General features: G+C 43.3%; 1 protein-coding gene and 1 long non-coding RNA gene across 2 annotated transcripts in view; one reads left to right on the forward strand and one right to left on the reverse strand.

Moving 5' to 3' along the window:
* Window positions 1–844: 844 nt before the first annotated feature.
* Window positions 845–19,047, reverse strand: part of vwa5b1 (von Willebrand factor A domain containing 5B1) — a 50,715-nt gene continuing 32,512 nt past the window's right edge. Inside the window, exons 15-22 of the mRNA XM_024005206.2 lie at window positions 18,004–18,271; window positions 17,575–17,883; window positions 13,346–13,480; window positions 10,037–10,159; window positions 9,273–9,344; window positions 8,827–8,896; window positions 4,015–4,138; window positions 845–3,924 (exon numbers count right to left, since the gene is read on the reverse strand). Coding sequence (XP_023860974.1) covers window positions 3,178–3,924; window positions 4,015–4,138; window positions 8,827–8,896; window positions 9,273–9,344; window positions 10,037–10,159; window positions 13,346–13,480; window positions 17,575–17,883; window positions 18,004–18,271 — 1,848 coding nt within the window. The 3' untranslated portion in view covers window positions 845–3,177. The remainder of the gene's footprint in view (window positions 3,925–4,014; window positions 4,139–8,826; window positions 8,897–9,272; window positions 9,345–10,036; window positions 10,160–13,345; window positions 13,481–17,574; window positions 17,884–18,003; window positions 18,272–19,047) is intronic.
* Window positions 10,958–11,452, forward strand: LOC139029057 (uncharacterized). Its single transcript, XR_011481320.1, has 2 exons — window positions 10,958–11,173; window positions 11,286–11,452. It is a non-coding gene; the product is annotated as an uncharacterized lncRNA (long non-coding RNA).

The raw sequence follows: 19,047 nt of genomic DNA on the forward strand, positions 1-19,047 counted from the left end.
CATCATGCTGGAAAAGGCATTGTTCGTCACCAAACTGTTCCTGGATGGTTGGGAGAAGTTGCTCTCGGAGGATGTGTTGGTACCATTCTTTATTCATGGCTGTGTTCTTAGGCAAAATTGTGAGTGAGCCCACTCCCTTGGCTGAGAAGCAACCCCACACATGAATGGTCTCAGGATGCTTTACTGTTGGCATGACACAGGACTGATGGTAGCGCTCACCTTGTCTTCTCCGGACAAGCTTTTTTCCGGATGCCCCAAACAATCGGAAAGGGGATTCATCAGAGAAAATGACTTTACCCCAGTCCTCAGCAGTCCAATCCCTGTACCTTTTGCAGAATATCAGTCTGTCCCTGATGTTTTTCCTGGAGAGAAGTGGCTTCTTTGCTGCCCTTCTTGACACCAGGCCATCCTCCAAAAGTCTTCGCCTCACTGTGCGTGCAGATGCACTCACACCTGCCTGCTGCCATTGCTGAGCAAGCTCTGTACTGGTGGTGCCCCGATCCTGCAGCTGAATCAACTTTAGGAGACGGTCCTGGCGCTTGCTGGACTTTCTTGGGCGTCCTGAAGCCTTCTTCACAACAATTGAACCGCTCTCCTTGAAGTTCTTGATGATCCGATAAATGGTTGATTTAGGTGCACTCTTACTGGCAACAATATCATTGCCTGTGAAGCCCTTATTGTGCAAAGCAATGATGATGGCACGTGTTTCCTTGCAGGTAACCATGGTTGACAGAGGAAGAACAATGATTCCAAGCACCACCCTCCTTTTGAAGCTTCCAGTCTGTTATTCGAACTCAATCAGCATGACAGAGTGATCTCCAGCCTTGTCCTCGTCAACACTCACACCTGTGTTAACGAGGGAATCACTGACATGATGTTAGCTGGTCCTTTTGTGGCAGGGCTGAAATGCAGTGGAAATGTTTTTGGGGGGATTCAGTTAATTTGCATGGCAAAGAGGGACTTTGCAATTAATTGCAATTCAGCTGATCACTCTTCATAACATTCTGGAATATATGCAAATTGCCATCATACAAACTGAGGCAGCAGACTTTGTGAAAATTTATATTTGTGTCATTCTCAAAACCTTTGAGTACTGCCTTTGGGTGCAATTCTTTTAAAATGACAAACGTCATTAACTGAACATAAAACTGGACATAAACCACGACTGCACCATTCAGGGTAACGTTCGTTATATTGTTTGTGTGACCAATGGGACCAATAGTTTTTGTTGTGTCTCAATACAAACTTTTACGACTTCATGAGTAAACATATTTTATTACATGCAGCCCCAAACAAACAGTCAACAATCTTTTCAAAACACACAGCAGCAATGGCGAGGTACACTATATATATAAAAGTATGTGGACACCTTTTCAAATTAGTGGATTCGACTATTTCAGCCACACCCATTGCTGACAGGAGGATAAAATTGAGCTTTGGCGGATGCCAGGAGAACGCTACCATAGTGCCAACTAAAGTTTGGTGGAGGAGGAATTATGGTCTGGGGCTGTTTTTCATGGTTCGGGCAAGGCCCATTAGTTCCAATGAAGGGAAATCTTAAAGATACAGCATACAATGACATTCTAGACGATTCTGTGCTTCCAATTTTGTGGCAACAGTTTGGGCAGGCCGTTTCCTGTTTCAGCATGACAATGTCGTGTACAAGAACTTGACTGTCCTGCACAGAGCCCTGACCTCAACTCCATCAAATACCTTTGAGATTAATTGCAACGCAGATTGCGAGCCAGGCCTAATTGCCCAACATCAGTGCCCGACCTCACTAATGCGCTTGTGGCTGAATGGAAGCAAGTCCACGCAGCAATGATCTAGTGGAAAGCCTTCCCAGAACAGTGAAAGCTGTTATAACAGCAAAGGGGGGACCGACTCCATATTAATGCCCATGATTTTGGAATGAAATGTTTGACAAGGAGGTGTCCACATACTTTTGGTCATGTAGAGTATGTTTGACCTCGAAACATGAAAAATACAACTTCTCACAAGTAAAGCCAGCCACCACAACCACTATAAGCTTATACAGATCACAATTACATTATGACATTTCTAGAGATGCGTCCCAAATGGCACCTTATCCCCTATGCAGTGAGATACTTTTGACCAGAGCCCTGGTCAAAAACAGTGCACTATAAAGGGAATAGGGAGACATTTAAGACACACATAGATCTCATCTCCGACAGCAAATACAGCAGAATAGGTTGAGTGTGGGGGGAATTGCTTTGCTCCCACTGTTGATACATCTTTTAAAACACAAACACCTGGTTTCCATGCAGTGGGATGGATGCAATTTCAAAGCCTGAGGAAAATAATATTACCTGAGTAAAACAACACAAGTTCATGAGTAAATATGAGAGCAAAGTACAACGCCTTGTAAAAGATAACAAAGACCAAGGAAAAAGTTTATATCAAATTATTCAGAACTATGAAGCCATCTACAAAGAAAACATGCTGAGCATTTTTTTTATAAGGAAACACAATTAATACAGTATGTCAAACAACATGTTGATGAATGGACAATGCATGACATCAGCAAAACATCTAAATACTTATTCCAGATAACCAATCGTTGTTTGTGTTTGATCATTGTTAGGCACTTATGGCTGATGAAAATACAATAAAAATACATCAAACATGAGAAGAGGAATTCGCAAAGTTGGCAAAACGGCACAAACAGATCTGCTACCAGGCTAATTTTCATATCACAATATGGATTTTGAAATGATGGTGACGATCAAACACAATAGATGCAATATTAATAATTGGTATTGTTTTGGCAGATTCTCTCATCATTGGACATCAATATGATGGAAATATTAAACATAAACAAAACATATATTTTCTCTCAAATATGTAAACAGTCAGCTAGTAACTTTACAGCATGTTTACTCGAACACTTCGGATTTCTTTCACTGACCCATAGCTAGTGAATGCATGGTCTGTATCCATCCACATGCAGACAACAAGCGTGCCTCTGAGAAGCTTCTGACATGTTTAGAAGTTATCACAACAAAATGAATCCAACTACACAATGCTCACAACAACCTCACTAACAAAATCATCAGAACAGCAAATACACATTTTTTGTATGTAAAGCATTAGTCAGTTAGCATAGTATGGTTGGATATGTCGGGATGGTGGACGGTGCATGCGATGCGATCAGCCTCAGACACTGTTGGGGTTGTAGCAGAGCATGTTGAGCTGCAGGTTCTCGTCCCAGTGTCTGAGGATGATAAAGAGCTGGTTGGCAGCAGACTTAACCGAGGCTAAGTCCTTTCCTTCAGGGATGCTCTGGGCACTGAGCCACATGCTAGCCTTAGCTGCTATCAGCTCCCACTCTATGAAGTAGCTGGCCGAGCTGTGTTCCAGCCAGGCCAGGGCTACAGCTGTGGCCCACACCATGCCCTCCGTATCCAGCCTCTTCTCAGACCCAAGGGGCACTGCTGGGGGGGTTTCCACACTCTCTGACTCCGAGCCACGTCCGCCGTCAGTCAGGGAGTGAGGGTAGAGAGGGGGCTCGGCGTAGGTGGTAGGGGTGGAAGGGCCGTCCAGGAAGAAAAGAGAAGATCCTGGCCCACCCTCCATCCGGAGACTCCTGGCCAGGTATGAGGGGCTGTGGCCCGTCTGGCTGTGGCTGCTGACAGCCAGGTCTCCAGTCTGGTGGTGGCCTGCCAGGCTGGTCTCTGTTACCTTAGCTGAGCTCTCAAATGGAGACAGAGAGGTGGACTTGTGGCTGTCTTCTGCAGTGCTGCTGTCTGAGCGGCAACTGGCTGAGTGGGAGACGTGGTGACTCAGACTGACCCGGTGGCTGGTGAAGGGAGATGTCCACTTCAGCTTGTCCATGTGCACATTGATGGCCTCACACAGAGCGCTGTCCAGGCAGAACGCACCACACGCCAACTGTAAGGACACCTGTACCAGAGAGAGGGAGATGTAGGGTGAAAAAATATAAACATTTATATTTTCAAAAACGTAGCGTTTTGTCACCACTGAATTACGCACCAGAGGAATGTAGTCTTTTTTTTCATTCTCGCTCTCCGCTACAGAGTTGCTGGTTTTGCTGTGTGAGCCAAACATGAAGCCTCTGGCAGCCAGGGTCAGGAGTCTTGTCCGGCTGAGAGTCAGCCTGTAGAGGACAGGAGAGAGATGCAGCATCTCAAGATCAACTTCAAGTTTCATTCATTGCCATTTGTAAGCACAAATACATACACTGGATTTTCTCTGTGACATAACGAAGCATACGCAGCCCTTATTTCCTGCTCCTAGCATAACCCTGCCATTCTCAGCACATACCTATAGTTCAACATAATAACAACTGAACCCAGCCCTTATTTCCTGTTCCTAGCATAACCCTGCATTTTCGGCACATACCTATAGTTCAACATAATAACAACTGAACTCAATAAACACCAAATGCCTCTTCCGTTTATGTTATTTCATAACAAAGGGAAAAAAGGAAACGTATTGGTCGAAGCGTATTTTAAGATCCTTCCATCAGTAAGGATGCATAGCATCCTTAAGAATGGACCTCAAGGGCACTGGCACACAGTGCAATTGTTTTCATTTTGAGAAAGGAGGGGAAAGGGACATTTTTCCTACACTGGGAAATGTACAAATGATGCATAGCGGGAAAAGGCGACTGAGTGGTAATGTGTGCCTGAGAGATAAGATGAAATGGAGAAAGGAGACATTACATCACACAAAAACAATGCACTCGAAGTAGGGCTGTCCCCAACTAAAACTAATCTTACTCGACCGATTGATTGGTCAAAAAGTTAAAACGTGTATTTTTCCATATATGTGATTCGTTTAAGGAAACTAGGCGTATGTCGCACGTCACTACTTCACAGGAGAGGGATGTGAACATAAACATTTATTTTGTTGTCAAAATGTGTTTTTTTGCAGAAATGCCTTCTGAAACATCTGAACTTTCATGTGCCTTAATAACAAACTTGTATTCCATCCATAAATACAAATACATTTTTGAAATTCCAAGCCTAGTTGGTTTAGCCATGGAAAAAGACAGGAATCTTACCGCTAGCTATGATTGGCTGAGATAATGGGTGGGCTGGACGTGCCGGGAGATGACTTTGGATTGGTCTGCTATGTAGCATGCTTCTGTCTGTAACGTGAGCTGTTCAGTATGTGTTGATAGTCCTTTCTACCGCGCCATTTAAAAAAATATATAACGTTAGCCATCGAGAACTACAAAAGTTTTGCTACTTTTCTCAACAACGTTGATGCCCTGAATTTAGCAGGCACTATCAACAGTTCAGTTGGAAAAAGTTATGGACTACTTTCTGCACACGCCACGGTCAGTGTGAACCGGAGTGACTTGACACAACATTGGCCAAACAAGATGTAGCTACAAACAAAACGGAGTTAAATGGTTCCAGTCTGCCGTGAAACGTTCATCCATGTATATGGGTAATAGTCTAGCCACATTTTCAGATAAACGTTTCTAATTTAGTCAGAAAGTCGTTTTTATTGCAAGTTAAAGCGTACTGTTAGTTAGCTAGGGAACGTTAGCGTGCTGGCTCACTAGCTAGCGTTACGTGTATGATCTGTCTAGTAATATTATTCGAATCAGAAATCAATTTGCATTTCTAGTTAAAGAAAAAATAACACATGACATTTTTTTCCCTTTCATGCTGAGTGGTTATCGAAAGGGAGAAATCTGGAAAGATTTTTAAATAGGCTATGTTGAGGAACTATTGTCATTCTCAATGGATGTAAAAAATAACACATGACATTTTTTTCCCTTTCATGCTGAGTGGTTATCGAAAGGGAGAAATCTGGAAAGATTTTTAAATAGGCTATGTTGAGGAACTATTGTCATTCTCAATGGATGTAAAAAATAACACATGACATTTTTTTCCCTTTCATGCTGAGTGGTTATCGAAAGGGAGAAATCTGGAAAGATTTTTAAATAGGCTATGTTGAGGAACTATTGTCATTCTCAATGGATGTAAAAACAGACTTTGTTTACTTGCTGTTGGAGGCAAAAGAAAAACATACCTTGAGAAGCTCCACAGTAATGGTGAGTTAAGACAATCAGAAATAGTAGCAGATCCCAAAATGGGCACATGTATAGGCCTACATTTGCGCCCAGGCCAGGTAGCCTAGGCCTACTTCTATGCGTAATCAGGTGGGTGTCCTTACTCAAAATCGACAGGAGCGCTCCAAGAAAAAGACAATTAATAAATTGACAACTCGTAAATGGAATGCTCTGGATAAGAGCGTCTGCTAAATGACTTAAATGTAAATGTAAATAAGCAAAAACAGGTGTAGCCTAGGTTGTGTGCGCTGAAAACAACGTGTCCACTCCTACAATGACAATGGTAAGACTGTATCAGTTAATATATTGAATGTATTAACAGAAATGACCTTAAACTTCTTGTCAATAGGGAGCGCTGTTTTCACTTTGGAAAAAATCGTGCCCAAATGAAACGGCCTCGTACTCTTTTCTAGATCATACAATATGCATATTATTATTACTATTGGATAGAAAACACTCAGAAGTTTCTAAAACTGTTTGAATTATGTCTGTGAATAAAACAAAACTCATTTTGCAGCAAACTTCCGTGCAGGAAGTGAAAAATCTGAAAACAAGGCTCTGTTTCAGGGCCTGCCTATTCAATTGCCTTATATTTATCGATATGCATGCACTTCATACGCCTTCCACTAGATGTCAACAGGCAGTGGAAGGTSGAATGGGGTGTCTAGCTTGATCTGAGGTCGAATGAGAGCTTTTGGAGTGGCAGGTCAGGAATTTTCTTTGTCTACCAAGGCGCGCGAAGTACCTCGACATTGTCTTCTGATAAGCGTTCGGTTTACACGGCGAATATCTCCAGCTCTGATTTTATTTGATACATGTGATAATAACATCGTAAAGTAGCTTTTAACCGAGTTTTATCAGTTTATTCAACGTTTATTGGGACTTTTGGAGTTTTCCGTTCTTTGCGTCGAGAGAAGATGGGAACGTTATCAACCTTGGCTAGCATTGTGGCGCGAATTCGACAGAAGAAAAGGACATTCTAAAACCAAACAACGATTTATTCTGGACCAAGGACTCCTTGTACAACATTCTGATGGAAGCTCAGCAAAAGTAAGAACAATTTATGATGTTATTTCGTATTTCTGTGGAAAATGTTGATTCCTATTCTCCGCCGTTTTGGTGAGCGCTGTCTCGTAATAACGCAAGCTGTATGTTATGGTAAAGTTATTTTAAAAAATCTAACACGGCGGTTGCATTAAGAACCAGTGTATCTTTCATTTGCCATACAACAASTATTTTTATGTAAAGTTTATGATGAGTTCTTTGGTCAGATTAGGTGAGTGTCCAAAATAGCTCCGGACATTCTGGGGAAATGTTGCTACATATTCACAATGTATAACCACGGTTTGCAGCTCTAAATATGCACATTTTCGAACAAAACATAAGTGTATTGTATAACCTGATGTTATAAGACTGTCATCTGATGAAGTTGTTCAAGGTTAGTAATTAATTTTATATCTTTTGCTGGTTTTTGCGATAGCTACCTTTTGCGGTGAATAAATGCGTTGTGTGTTTGGCTATTGTGGTAAGCTAATATAATTCTATATTATGTTTTTGCTGTAAAACACTTAAAAAATCAGAAATATTGGCTGGATTCACAAGATGTTTARCTTTCATTTGCTGTACACCATGTATTTTTCATAAATGTTTTATGATGAGTATTTATGTATTTCACGTTGCTCTCTGTAATTATTCTGGCTGCTTCGGTGCTATTTGTGATGGTAGCTGCAATGTAAAACTATGATTTATACCTCAAATATGCACATTTTCCGAACAAAACATAAATGTATTGTATAACATGTTATAAGACTGTCATCTGATGAAGTTGTTTCTTGGTTAGTGACTAATTATATCTCTATTTGGTCGGTTTTGTGATAGCTACCTATGCGGTAGAAACATGGTGAAAATATACGGTTGAGTCTTTGGCTATTGTGGTTAGCTAATATAAATACATATTGTGTTTTCGCTGTAAAACATTTTAAAAATCGTAAATGATGGCTGGATTCACAAGATGTTTATCTTTCATTTGCTGTATTGGACTTGTGATTTCATGAAAATTATATTATATGATATCCCTGTCCCGTTAGGCTAGGCTATGCTAGTCAGATTTTTTGATGAGGATGCTCCCGGATCCGGGATAACAAACATTATAGATGAGAATGATGGAAAATAATGATCGGATAAATGTACTACTGGTGATACTGGTGTGCCATCCCTTTGGCCTATGCAATGGATTAGTCCAACCAGACAGGCGTGAATCAGACAGGTGTCTCGTGTGCAAAAATGTTTTTTCCCAAATGTTGTTATGTTACAGACTTATTCTAAAATGTATTAAATTCAAATGTTTCCCTCATCATTCTCTTAATATTAATGTAAATAAGGTATTTCTGTAAAAAAAAAAAAGCAAAAATATGTTAACCTGTTTTCGCTTTGTCGGTGGGGAAAACTATTTAATACATTTTAGAATAAGGCTGTAACGTAACAAAATGTGGAAAACGTCAAGGGGTCTGAATACTTTCCAAATGCACTCTATTTGCCACTGCTCTACTAAAAGAATCTTGGTCAACCAACAGCCTATCGACCAAACAATCAATCAGTCGACTAAATGGGGTCAGTCCTAACTCGAAGTCACTAGACCTAGCAGGTGCCCTCAGAATATAGAGTAACAGGAAGTAACAATTATCAGTTGGCAATGAGACAGCACTAGCGGTCTAGTTAGTATTTTATTCTCCATCCTGGCCCTCTCCATCACCCACCTGGCTGAGAAGAGGCTCTCCACCAACTTCTGTGATTGGTCTGAGGTCACAGACGGGCTCCTCTGGGGGGCTGAGAGAGACAGAGAGAGAAAGAGAAATAAAGAGAGAGACAGTCAGTCAGGGCATGTTAGTTTTCCATTTAGCTCTCTCTCCTCTCTCCCCTGAGCATCACGACTACACTCCACATGACACCACCACACAGTACACAGATAAGACACCCACAGAAGGTTGGAAGCCACAGCAGAGGACAAACACAATCTAGCAGCTGTGTGTGTGTGTGTGTGTTTGTGTGTTTGTGTGTGTGTGTTTGTGTGTGTGAGCGTGCATGTTTAGACACTATCAATGTAGACCATAAGAAAACAAATGGGCTTTTTAATGAAGACATTAATATTATTTGCGAGCCAGTTATTTTCCTTGAAAGCAAAACAGGCCAGATAAAAACTCACCATTTGTAAAGCTGCTTCTTTCCCAGCCAGATGATGAGGGGGTGCTGCATGGAGAGGCCCCATCTTCCACACCTAAAACCCAGCAAAAAGATAGGTCAATGTCATTTGAAAAGTTTCACTGTGAACAACATGAATAGTATACTACACAGGTAAAACACTCAAAGCATATTCATTCATTTGACTGTGATATGTGGTTGTCTTACCTAGCTATGTTAATATGAATGCACTAACTGTAAGTCGCTCTGGATAAGAGCATCTGCTAAATGACTAAAATATAAAACGTAAATGTTTTACATACAGATCTCACATAACTGCATTGATTCAAACTTTAAAAAAATATATTGTTCACAAATGTGTCCTTTGTACAGTTATTTTTTTAAAATATAGTTATTTGACTGTTTAAAACCTAGCAGTACTATTTGTTTTTCTGAGAGTGAGGCGGATATATAGCGTTTTGCAAAAAACATATTTGTCTCTCTGAAATGAAACCATCAATTGATAGATTTCAAACAAATACATGTCTGTCATTGCACAACCCCATGCCACGATTAGATAGTCAAAAAACACACAACCTCTTTCATAACTTCTTTAAACAATAAAAGCTAATTTACCAACATTTCTGAAAATAGCGTTTTGGAATGAAGCTTTTCATATAGAAATGACTAAAACCTGTCAGATCTGTCTGTTTGGCAGGCGTATGACCTCTTCAACCTATCATCTGTCACACATTTTCACACATTATTCTACTATGGTAAAGGTCTTACTGGGGTGCAGATGCCCGTCCTCAGCCTCCTCTGACATGCAGCCAGACTGGGAGCGGCCCAGTCCGATGGAGTAACCCTGGTTCTTCCTGCTCCCCGAGCGAGAGCCCCACTTCAGACCCTCACCTGAAACACCCAACAGAGACACAGTGTATTTCCTAACCAAAAGGATGACAGAAGTCTTAGAACTGTACACATTTGTGGTATTAAAGGACAAAGTTACCTTGATTTTAATAAAGGTCTGACGAAGTGTCAATGGATAAAATAAGCATTAAAAAAACTCCCATCCATTCAATGTGAACGTATGCATACCAAGAATTCCAAAAAGTTTTGGAACACTGTAAAGTCCATGGAGAATAAGAGCACCTCCTCCCAGCTGCCCACTGCACTGAGGCTAGGAAACACTGTCACCACCAATAAATCTACGATAATCGATCATTTCAATAAGCATTTTCCTACGGCTGGCCATGCTTTCCACCTGGCTACCCCTACCCCGGCCAACAGCTCTGAACCCCTGCAGCAACTTTCCCAAGCCCTCTTCAAAGGGTGAGACACTCTAGACCCAAACTGTTATAGACCTATATCCATCCTGCTTTGCCTTTCTAAAATCTTCGAAAGCCAAGTTAACCTGTTGAAGACAAGGGGGTGCTGTTTTCACTTTTGGAGAAAATCGTATGATTTTTAAACGGCCTCGTACTCAATTCTTGCTCGTACAATATGCATATTATTATTACTATTGGATAGAAAACAGTCTCTAGTTTCTAAAAACGTTTGAATTATTTCTCTAAGGGAAACAGAACTCCTTTTACAGACCATTTCCTAACCGGAAGTGAGATTTCCAAAAGCGAACTCTCTCTTCAGGAGCTTGTCTATAAAAGGGCATGTCACTTATGACTGTAGAAACACGTCATACNAACTCTCTCTTCAGGAGCTTGTCTATAAAAGGGCATGTCACTTATGACTGTAGAAACACGTCATACGCCTTCGCCTGGGTGTAATGCGGAAGTGAGAGAAAAAATCAGTTGATTATCTCGACCAGGGACTGAACACAACGTCTTGGACTGAGACGTGCGCACTTTTATTTATTTTCTGGGCGCGAAGTCTGACCTGTACTCGGCTCATTGAAGAACCTTTTTAAAGGTGAATATGATCTCTGGCTTCGATTTTCTTTGATACATGTCACAATATCATCTTAAAGTATGTTTTTTCAATATAGTTTAATTATATTATTGAAATTTATTCTGGACTTTAGACGTGATGCGACGCAAGAATTGGTTCAAGAACGAGAGGCTAGCAATGCTAGCTAATGGTGCTTGCTAATTCTGAGGGAAATCGTTCGTTATGGATCCAAATAAAGTCGGTTCTGAACAAAGGACCCCTTGGAGAACATTCTGATGGAAGATCCACAAAGATAAGGACCCAATTTGGGATGCTTTTTCATATATATCTATATCGAATATATATATCGAATATATATATATATATATCGAACTGTGCTATGCTACCGTTTGACTAGAAGCAATGCTGCTGTGTGCTAGCTATTGTAGTAAGCTAATATAAACTATATTGTGTTTTCGCTGTAAAACACTTCAAAAATCGGAAATATTGGCTCTGTTCACAAGATCTTATTCTTTCATTAGCTATCCACCATATATTGTTCTGAAATGTTTTATGATGTGTAATTAGTAGTTGACGTTGGTGTCTGTATTTTCTCTGGCTACTGCCGTGCGATTTCTGACTGTAGCTGTGATGGTGGCTATGATGGTAGCAGTAATGTAAAACTGATTTATAGCTAAAATATGCACATTTTTCGAACAAAACATAGATTTATTGTGTAACATGTTATAGGACTGTCATCTGAGGGAGTTTTTTCTAGGTTATTTAGGTTGGTTTAAAGGTTGGTTCTAGGTCTAGTTTAGGGTTAGCTACTTGCCATGCTACCGTTGCTGTTGAAAACTGGTCCTGTCTGTCTTTTGTATTTGGTGGTGGGAATAAATAAATATATTGTGGTGTTTTTCGCTCGCTAAAACACATTAACAATCGGGAATTATCTGGGTCCTTGTTCACAAGATATTTGGTCTTTCATGTACTTTATCCACCATTATCGTTTGTCTGCAATGATTTCCTGATGTGTAATTAGGTAGTTGGTGTCTGTATTTACTCTGGCTACTGTCGTGGCGATTGTCTGGGACTGTAGCTAGAGTGGTAGCAGTAATGTCAAACTGCTTTATAGGGTAAAGAATATGCATATTTTTTTTTGGACAAAAGATAGATTTATTTGTGTACATGTTATAGGACTTGGGTTTTCATCTGAGCGTAGGTTTTGTTTGTCTAGGTTTAATTTAGGTTGTTCTAGGTTAGTTCAGGCTTGCTTGTGGCATGGCTACCCCTGCAGTCCCCCCCTATTGTGCTGTGAAAATGTCTGTCTGTCTTTTTTTATTTGGCTGGTGAACCTACAACATAAGATATATGTGGTGTCTTTCTCTGTAAACATTTAAAAAATCGAATGTTGGGGTGGATAGTGACAAAGATGGTTTTATTTCAATGGCTGTCATTGGACTGTTGTTAATGTGTGAAATTAAATATTTCAATTTTGTTTTTTGAATTGCCGCTATGGCCTTTTCAATGGAATGTGGGAGGGAGTGGCCGCTAGCGGCACCCGTGGCTCAACAGGTTAAAAGCAGAGTACCCCATTTCGAAATGCTCGTAACTTCAACGTAGCAATCTGGTTCTTTGGAGCTGTCATGGGGGTGGCACCTAGGCTGTCAAGGTCCTAGATGGATATATAACGCCATCGATAAAAGACAGTACTGTGCAGCCGTCTTCATCGACCTGGCCAAGGCTTTCGACTCTGTCAATCACCGCAGTCTTATCGGCAGACTCAATAGCCTTGGTTTCTCAAATGACTGCCTCGCCTGGTTCACCAACTACTTCTCAGATAGAGTTCAGTGTGTCAAATCGTTGTTGTCCGGACCTCTGGCAGTCTCTATGGGGGTGCCAAAGGGTTCAATTCTCGGGCCGACTCTTTTCTCTGTAAATATCAATGATGTCGCTCTTGCTGCTGGTGATTCTCTGATCCACCTCTATGCAGACGACACCATTCTGTATACATCTGGCCCTTCTTTGGACACTATGTTAACAAACCTCCAAACGAGCTTCAGCTTTAACTATGTGTTGTTGTTTTTGTCGCACTGTTTTGCTTTATCTTGGCCAGGTCACAGTTGTAAATGAGAACTTGTTCTCAACTGGCCTACCTGGTTAAATAAAGGTTAAATAAAAATAAACAAATAAAAATGAACAGGAGTGTCTCACCTGGGTTGTAGTCGATTAAGGTCTGTAGGTATTCATTAGTGTCCAGATCAACAGGGACAAATGCAGTGTATTTACTGAGAATGTTACAGGCTTTGCTGGTGTGGATGGCATACAACTGGCATCTTCTGCCAGAACCTGGAAAATAACATGTTGTCACCTTATCATCTTTAATTTACATAAATTCCATTATAAAACTGATTTGAAGAAGTAAACTATTACCAAAACAAAACAATAAAAGACAATCGAGGTGCTGAAAAAGGAAATCCTGCACCGGTATGGTTACACCTTGATTAGCAGGGCACAACGATTCAATGATTGGGCGTATGATCTTACAGCATCCCCCGATCACAAATGCATGATATAATTAGGCTGGCCGAGAGCTGGCTAACTGCTAAACCCCTGATGCTCACGACCATCAAAAGTGGTCATAGATAAATTGATATGCTCTCTCCTGTTCAAAGCTAAATAGTTAGCCAGCCAAGCTAAGCTGGTAGTACTGGTGGAAGGCCAACAGGTGGCTTTGGAAGCCAGACTGGAGGGAGAGGTGGCGAGTCTGGAAGACATGTTCCCAATGGACCATGAGGTGACACCAGAGCCCGCCTCTCTAGCGGGCCGGTTCGGCACGGCCCAACTGGAGGATCCCAACTTGACCAGCGCTCTCCAGCAGGTGACCGTGGTGGACAGAAATCCCGTGGAGGGGGTAAGTCAAATCACCTACCCCCATTTCTCTATAAAGAAGTTGCTATATCAGGCCGTGAAGAAGAATGACGAATGTCTGGAGTTGTTGTTGGTGCCCCGTCCCTTTGTACCATCTGTCCTGAAGTTGGCACACTCCCATCTTCTTGGGGCTCACCTATGGGTTGGGAAGACCCTAGACAGGATCAAGGCATGATTTTACTGGCCAGGAGTGAAGAAAGCAGTGGAAGAATACTGCCGTAGTTGCCCCGAGTGCCCGAAAGTTGCGCCAACACCCAATTTTCACTGTCCCTTAATTCCACCTACCAATTATTTCAGTTCCTTTCAGCAAGGCCGCAATGGACCTGGTGGGACCTCTACCCAAGAGCAACCGAGGGCACCAATACATTCTGGTGATTCTGGATTATGCACCAGGTACCCAGAAGCCGTTCCCTTGCGCACCATGGTCACCAAGGGAATTGCATGTGAGTTGGTCATGCTGTTCTCCAGGGTAGGCATTCCTGACGAGAGACTGACCGACCAGGGCACCCATGTCACGAATCATGAAGAATCTATGCAAGCTAATGAAAACAACCCAGTTGCGCACCTCAGTGTATCACCCTCAGACCGATGGATTGGTGGAAAGATTCAATCAAACCCTGAAGCAGATGATGAAGGTGATGGAGGCTGATGGAAAGAATTGGGACCAACTGCTACCCTACCTGATGTTCTCGATCCGAGAAGTGCTCCAAGCTCAACAGGATTCTCTCCCTTCGAACTCCTGTAAGGGAGATAACCCAGAGGACTGCTGGACGTGGCTAAAGAAGCCTGGGAACAGCAACCATCACCCCACCGAACCTTGGTGGAGCACGTGGGAGACACAAGAGATTGGATGGCAACCCTGTGGCCCCTGGTACGGGAACACATGATGGAGGCCCAAGCGCGGGTGTACAACAGAGGAGCACAATGAAGGGACTTTCAGCCAGGAGAGTGTTGGTCCCAACCTCAGAATGTACGTTTTTGGCCCGATGGAACAGGCCATACAAAGTCATTGAGAAGGTGGGTGTAGTTAACTATAGGGTCAGACAGCTGGGACGTAGGCATCTGACCCAGATTTACCATGTGAATTTGCGAAAGAAATGGAATGCATGTGATGTACTCTTCTCTATTTCCCCGAAGAAGGCTACCACAGAGACCGAGCCGATGGAGGTGCCTATGGGGGAGCAGCTGAGCCATGCCCAGAAGCAGGAGCTGAGGGAGTTGGTCGGCCGAAACCAAGATGTGTTCTCCAGTGAACCAGGACACACCGATCTGGTACAGCATCATCACCGAACCCAGGACAAAGGTGAAGTTGAGACCCTACCGGAAGCAAGGAGAGAGGCTGTCAGGAACGAGGTCAAAACGATGTTGGAAGCTGATATAATCGAGTGAAATAGATATAAGAGTGAAATAGTGAGTGGTGCAGCCCCATAGTGTTGGTGCCGAAACCAGACGGCACCTTTCAATTCTGTAATGATTTTAGAAAGGTAAATTAAATCTCAAAGTTCAATGCCTACCCCATGCCCCGAATTGATGAATTAATCGAACGGCTAGGGACTGCCCGATTTATCAGCATGCTCGACCTGACAAAGGGTTATTGGCAGGTGCCCTTAGCTCTCGAGGCACAGGAGAAAACTGCTTTCACCACCCTGAACGGACTGTTCGATTATAAGAAGCTGCACGGGGCCCCGGCCACCTTCCAGAGGTTGATGGACCGGGTTCTCCGACCCCATCGGGAGTACGCGGCGGCATACATTAACGATATTGTGATCCAGGGGAGCGAGTGGGAGACACATCTAAACCAAGTGAGCGCGGTATTGCAGGCCTTACGGGAGGCGGGGCTAAAAGCGAACCCAAAGAAATGTCGGCTCGGCTTGCGAGAGGCTGAGTACCTGGGGTACATGATCGGGAGGGGATGTGTCAAACCCCAGGTGAAGAAAGTGGAGGTGATTTGGGACTGGCCCTGCCCCCTCACCAAGAAGCAGGTACGCACGTTTGCGGGGTTGACTAGTTACTACCGGAGACTTATTCCCCACTTTGCCTCCCTAGCCAGTCCCCTGACAGAATTGACCAGGAGCCGTCTGCCCTCCCAGGTGATGTGGACCGAGGAGACGGAGAAAGCCTTCCAGGACCTAAAGGGAGCACTGTGTTCTGGACCCGTGCTGGTGACACCGGACTTCTCCAAACCACTGGTGGTACAGACCGATGCGTACGAAACAGAGGTGGGTGCCATCCTATCACAGTCATATACATTGGCCGGAAGCTGTTGCCGCGGAAACAAAGATATTCCACGGTGGAGAAAGAATGTCTAGCGATCAAGTGGGCGCTGGAAACGCTGAGACGGCCCTTCACCCTCGTAACAGACCATGAACCATTGGTTCGGATGTCATGGAATAAGGACAGTAACGCCCGCGTCACCGGCTGGTTCTTATCCTTACAGCCCTTTGCTTTCTCTGTCGTCCACAGATCAGGTGTAGCCCATGGAAATGCAGATGCCCTCTCCAGGAGGGATGCTCTAGGGAGCTGGACCGCCCCTCCCTCATGGTCAGAGCTGAGGGGTGGGGTCTGTGGCAGACGGCAGGGAGGGGTGGTTATTGAGGGGAGATATCTTGCAGCCCACTGGCTCCACCCCTGAGCCTTATATGGACTTCCAGCCCCAACAAGGCGTTGCTGTAGGTCGTTAAGCAAGGGAGTGCTTGGGGATAAAGGAGGAAGCAACCTGCACAAAGGGGCAGAGTAAAGAGAGCAACGTGCGTTATGAAGAGTGGGAGAAGAGAGAATACTATCTGAGATTACCCGATGTGACCTGGACTGTCGGATTAACCCCCTTGTGTACTGAACCGGATTGGCTGAGGACCCGAGTTTTAGGATTACCCCTGGAGAATGGAACAGACAACGAGAATGGCTTGTGGACTGTGAAGTAATTGGGGAATTCCCCCTTCTTCCCCAGTGTACAACAATCCCTAATAAACTTGCCATTTGCATTCTAATTGTGCTAGTGGTGTATGTTTTGTTATTGAACTTGGTTACGTGGAAACCCCACACCCTTGAGCGTGCTACAATGTGTTATATAACTTTGGAGATAAGTAGGAGAAAAATGCCATTAAATTATTTTTACTACCATTTAGCAATGTTCACAACTTAAGCCTTAGCCCCACCCATGTCTAAGAATTCATATGTAAACGCATGAGTCAGCATGATATTGTCCTCCAGAATGTAGTCTCTCTATTATCCCCCCTCCCTTATCTCAGCCAATCACGGATCCTGCCTTTCTCCCTATATAGCTCAGTGCTTTCTACTGGGCTAAACTCATTTTGAGATTTGTTTTTCATATTTACAGATCTCATACAAGTTTGTAAGGCATATGAAAGTTAACATGTTCAAGAAGGCATTTCTGCAACAACAAAAAATATATATTTTCACAGCCATACTGTGATGTAGGAAATCACATCAAACACCCCGATCCTGAATCCGGTCACATTTGAGCAATAAGATATTACCCATGTCTTACGCACCATGCTCAATCTCACACTCCTTATCTGCCATGTTTTCAAAATCCTGAATAATGGAACGTCCAGCCAGATGATGGAACGTTTCGTTCCACAGTTCCTCGTGAACTTTCTCTTCCCGCTCTCTGCCCTTCAGGTAGGGGTTTATATCAAAGGTCACCTCCCACTTGACTGGCTTCCCGCAGAGCAGGCCCGACACCACGGCCTTACAGTCCCCCTTCACCACTTCCTGACAGGCAGGGGTGGTGTTCAGGTCTGGCGTGGCTGAAGGCTCCTGGGGGGTTTCTATCTCACACAGCTGATTGGGGTAGCAGTCTGGTAACACAACAATGAGAAGTTAGACATCTTGTCTGGGATATCAGTTATTTAATAGATTAGTGTGTCTACCATTGCTCAATGTTAGGGTGAGTGGGAGGGTTGTGGTTGTGGACGCACCTGCGTCTCCTAAGCTGCCGACAGAAGGGTCAGTGGAGGAGGAGCAGTCCTCCCCACTGGTGCTCCTGGCTCCTCCTGGAGTGTGCTCTGGGTCAGCCCTGCTCCTGGTGGTTCCGGCCTGCAGGTTGGAGCCGGGGGGCTGGGCCTGCTCTGGGTCCACCTCTTGGGGAGCCCACTCCAGATGGGGGGAAGGTCTGTGAGAAGCCCCGTTGGCAGTGCGCCCCCTGGAATCCGTGGCAGATGTGGCACACAGGTTCACCAGCTGTGGCTGTCAGGGGTTAGACATAAAGATACATGTTTAGCTAAATACTATGACCAAAGATGTTATTAAACTTTATTGCAATGTTAATTTATGTCCAGAATAATTGCAATACATCCATTGACTTACTCTCCACGACTGTGAACCGAACACAGACTAATGCAACCATGCCCATTCAGGCAAGAAGCTCACTTAAGTGTTAATAAGGACCATTACAGTGATGGCATTGTGCATGCAGTAATGATAGACTCAGTCATCAGAGCAAAGTGTTTTTGCCCATTCCACTGATTACACTAAATCAGTGGTTCCCAAACTTTTTATAGTCCCGTACCCCTTCAAACATTCAACCTCCAGCTGCGTACCCCCTCTAGCACCAAGGTCAGCGCACTCTCAAATGTTGTTTTTTGCCATCATTGTAATCCTGCCACACACACACACACTATACAATACATTTATTAAACATAAGAATGAGTGTGAGTTTTTGTCACAACCCGGCTTGTGGGAAGTGACAAAGAGCTCTTATAGGACCAGGGCACAAATAATAACAATCAACAATTTTGCTCTTTATTTAACCATCTTACATATAAAACCTTATTTGTTCATCGAAAATTGTAAATGACTCACCATAGGTTAATGAGAAGAAGGTGCTTGAAAGGATGCACATAACTCTGCAATGTTTGGGGCGGCAGGGTAGCCTAGTGGTTAGAGCGTTGGACTAGTAACCGAAAAGGTTGCAAGTTCAAATCCCCGAGCTGACAAGGTACAAATCTGTCGTTCTGCCCCTG

The sequence above is a fragment of the Salvelinus sp. IW2-2015 genome, linkage group LG17 (genome assembly GCF_002910315.2).
Source record: "Salvelinus sp. IW2-2015 linkage group LG17, ASM291031v2, whole genome shotgun sequence".
Classification (NCBI taxonomy): domain Eukaryota; kingdom Metazoa; phylum Chordata; class Actinopteri; order Salmoniformes; family Salmonidae; genus Salvelinus; species Salvelinus sp. IW2-2015.